The sequence below is a fragment of the Apaloderma vittatum genome, unplaced genomic scaffold, assembly GCF_000703405.1.
Source record: "Apaloderma vittatum isolate BGI_N311 unplaced genomic scaffold, ASM70340v1 scaffold10602, whole genome shotgun sequence".
Classification (NCBI taxonomy): Eukaryota; Metazoa; Chordata; class Aves; order Trogoniformes; family Trogonidae; genus Apaloderma; species Apaloderma vittatum.
This window is the reverse complement of record NW_009701905.1, coordinates 23,402-26,990: the sequence shown is the minus strand read 5'-3', so window position 1 is coordinate 26,990 and position 3,589 is coordinate 23,402. Positions and strand designations below refer to the sequence as shown.

General features: G+C 40.7%; 1 protein-coding gene across 1 annotated transcript in view; it reads left to right on the top strand.

The window, feature by feature from the left end:
* KIAA1324L (KIAA1324-like ortholog) overlaps nt 1–3,589 on the top strand; it is a gene marked incomplete at its 5' end in the record, with an annotated part of 28,918 nt that overhangs the window by 19,777 nt on the left and 5,552 nt on the right. The window contains 2 exons of the mRNA XM_009879329.1: nt 192–288; nt 1,467–1,568. Coding sequence (XP_009877631.1) covers nt 192–288; nt 1,467–1,568 — 199 coding nt within the window. The remainder of the gene's footprint in view (nt 1–191; nt 289–1,466; nt 1,569–3,589) is intronic.

Below are 3,589 nucleotides of genomic sequence, written 5' to 3'. Positions count from 1 at the left end.
GTAGGGAACATACAAATCTGCAAAGTTTAGTTAGAACGGAACTGTGTATAATGTATAGTAATGTCATGAAATGCTATTAAGTAAGACTCATACCTTTCAGACTGAAAAAATGTTGTGCGTGAACTCCCCGGAAATCCATTCTTAGCTTGTTCCTTTTTTTAAATTTATTTTTCCCTCTTTGCAAAATTTAGGAGCTACTGTTGAAACAACACTGGAAAATATCAGCATCCAGACAGATATATTTCCTCCCTCTCCAAGCAAACTACCTGATGTGCATTTCTTTTACAAGTAGGTAAAAAATACTGGTTATTAGTACATCACATTTCTTCACTTGTTTAAAGGAAACTAAAACTGTGAGGGGAGATCTTTAATCCACCTTTAATCTTTGTCACTTAGATCAGTATCTGGCATGTTGAAGGACATCTTATGAAATCAGCAAACACTGTTTACCCAAATCTAAATTGCACTTGATCTGTAGAGAGTGATACCAGAGCTTTGATTTATCCAAGTGCCACTTCCAGTGTCATATTCTGTCCATAATTTCTCATACATGTCTTTGATATTTTCTTTTACATTCATATGTATTCAATTCAAGGTTACAAAAATGAACTAAACGAGGTTAAAAGTAATTGTTTCAACGTGCACAATTACTAGTGTGCTTTTCCTATTCTCTCCTCAATAAAAAGAATAACTCATCTTGAGTAAGAATTAGCTCAAAGATCACCTCAATTAAGATGTCTACATGCTGGTGTCTTCATGTGAATTGGGTTTCTAAGCTTGGTCTCTGGAGGTCATGGGGCTATTCAGCTTATCTTGAGGCACGTGCCTATATTTGTTCTACTGATTAGCTCTCTGGATTGGGGTGGCTTTAGTGATAAATCTTAACTGGCTATGGTGCTTTGAACATCAACACATTATGCATTTGTGAATACTTAAATTACATGTCTGATTCTGCAAACTGAACCCCACACCAACGACCTCACTTTGAGTATTTTATGAACTTAGTGGCTTATGATATCTATCACGTTGGACTAATGTCCATTTTTTGAATCTCCTTTGCCTTGTGCTGTTTCAGGACTGTGTGGTTTTCAGATTACTAGCCAAGGAGAAAGCCATGATAAACTCTCTAGCGGAGTAGCACACCAACCACAGCACCTGCGATCGTTCTTTTCAATTTTTCTAGTCTGTTTTGTGGACAGATTTATTCCTTGACTCAGCAGCATTCAGACTAGCTAGAAAAACAGGGCAGTCCCCTGAGTGGCCTCTCAGAGAATTTTCAGATTTAAATGAAGCGGTGAAATCTACCCTGTTTCTGTTGCTCCTTTTTTTTCTTTTTTTCTCTCCATCTGACAAAGGTGGACGTGCTGTGGTAAAGGGTATTTTTTTAGTTTCACAGACTGATGAAAGAGCAACATATATTTATCATAGTGGAAAAGCATTACGTTCCTCCTCTTGTTTGACATTAGGTCGTCAACAGTGACAACCTCCTGTGAAAATGGCCGAGCAACTGTTGTGACGATGAGATGCAACCCCAACAAACCAGATCAAGGAGAGCTTTCTGTGCCCAGGTATTTTAAATATTTATATGCTAGTAGTGCCAAAAAACCTTTTTTCCTCACGTAATCTTTACAAAACTCATTAGTAATTTTATACTTCAGTGAGAAGTGCTGTCTCCCTCATCAGGCACTCAGGAGGTCTCACTCATTTCTCCTAGGGGAAGGACATGTGTGTCCCTCACCTCCCAGCAGACCAGCTGTTTTGTATTCAGTCTGTGTGGTGAGACAGGTTAGAGTTTAGACAGGTTGTTCCAAGCTTAAAGCCAAAAGAAAATGTAGTGATATTTTCTCGTCACCACATCTCCTTTATTTCAATTCCTTATTTTGGTCTTCGGCCTCCTGATTAGAACCACCTGCTTGGGGCTTTAGGAGGTAGTTTTTCTTCCTTGATCTACAGCAGTGGCTGTGGAGAACGTGATTTTTTTGAAAAAGAGCAGCCTGTTCTAGGAACTATGAAATCTGCTATTGCAATGTTCATGTGAGCCCTGACTCCGTGTAGTTCAAGTTCTGTATGTATTTATTTACGTGTCTCATCACTCTCATTTGTATCCTGGACCCTTCGTACCAGTAGTTTAATTTGACCTTTTTTTCCCTGTCACTCTGATCCAAGTGACTCCAAAAGGCTTCTTTCTTCCAAAGAACCTGAAAAGTTGCAGAGAAAAGAACAGTAAAAGATGAATTCTATCAGTCTTCAGCACCACTCTGTGATTTTTCAGAAATTCTCTGTTAACCCTTCTCTTTGGCTGTCAAGGCCCATCTTCGTCTGTCTGGACATTACTTATAAATCTGCTGAAAGCCCTCTCACTCATAATCCTCCTCAAAAGTTAAGTCCTCTTCCCAAAAGCTAGCAGTGTGAGAAGTGCGGGATCCTCCTTGATCCTTGTCCCTCTTGGGACAGGCAAACCATGCTCACCTGAATGAAGGCAAAAAGGGATCTGCTTCATAAGTGGTGGATGAGTGATTTATGTCAGAACACCTTTGGAGATGCTCTCGCCAGTTTCTTAGGAACCTGGCATGATACAAATTAGGTTGGGCAACAAGCCTTTGTCGATCGGCTGTGGTGTGGAAATCCTCCAGGTGTCCTTCTCGTGTTGCATGTTAAACACGATGTGAGGGAGGAGTAACCTACCTTGCTTTTAGAAGTGTGAGCATGGGCAGAAATGGCACACACCTGACATGATGTGCCTTATCTCTGTTCTTGTTGAATTCTCCCTTCCTAGCCCCCTTTGATTATCTCAGCAGTCAGACAGCTCTTTTCAAACAGTGAGGTATCTGGTACATGTCGAATAATAGTGCATGTAACGTCTTGATCCTCCAGCCGGGGTATTTAGTATCACATGAAGTTACAGTATAAGATAAAAGAGGTTGAGGAGAAAGGTCTGTCAATGCTTTTGCCATATACATTGAAAAAATGTTGCATAATTTGGAGAGGACAGTTGTCATTTATTCAAATCAGGATAAACCAGAATGGGCTTTCAGGGCTGTGGATTTTTCAGGCCTTCACATCAGGATAACAGATTTCCAGACAATACAGAAAAAAAACCTTTAAATACATTTATCTGTATGGGTATATTTCACATTTACATGTCCTAGCTTCTTGGACGGACTTTTGGCCACTGCTGCTGTTAGACCTGATGTAATTGTTAGTAACAAAATCTGCGTGAATGCACTGCCATTGCAAGTACAACTTTCTTCTGCAGGCTGAATACAAAATAGGGTCATTAGTCTTAGACTAAGAGAAGCTGTTATCTCTTCATTAACTGGTGAACATCCTTGCAGTAATTAACCCTGACAGTACAAGTCCATTCCATATGGACAAAATCACCCAGATATCATTAGAACAACAGCAGGGACCAGAGAGCGGCATTCATGCAGAACAGTCACCCAGCGCAGGAGAACAGCGATAGAGATGTGTGCTGGGCTAGCCCGTGCAGGTGAAATGCAGGAGTGGTTCTGCTGTTAGTTTCCAAGATTTGCCTCTCCTCTCCTCTCCTCTCCTCTCCTCTCCTCTCCTCTCCTCTCCTCTCCTCTCC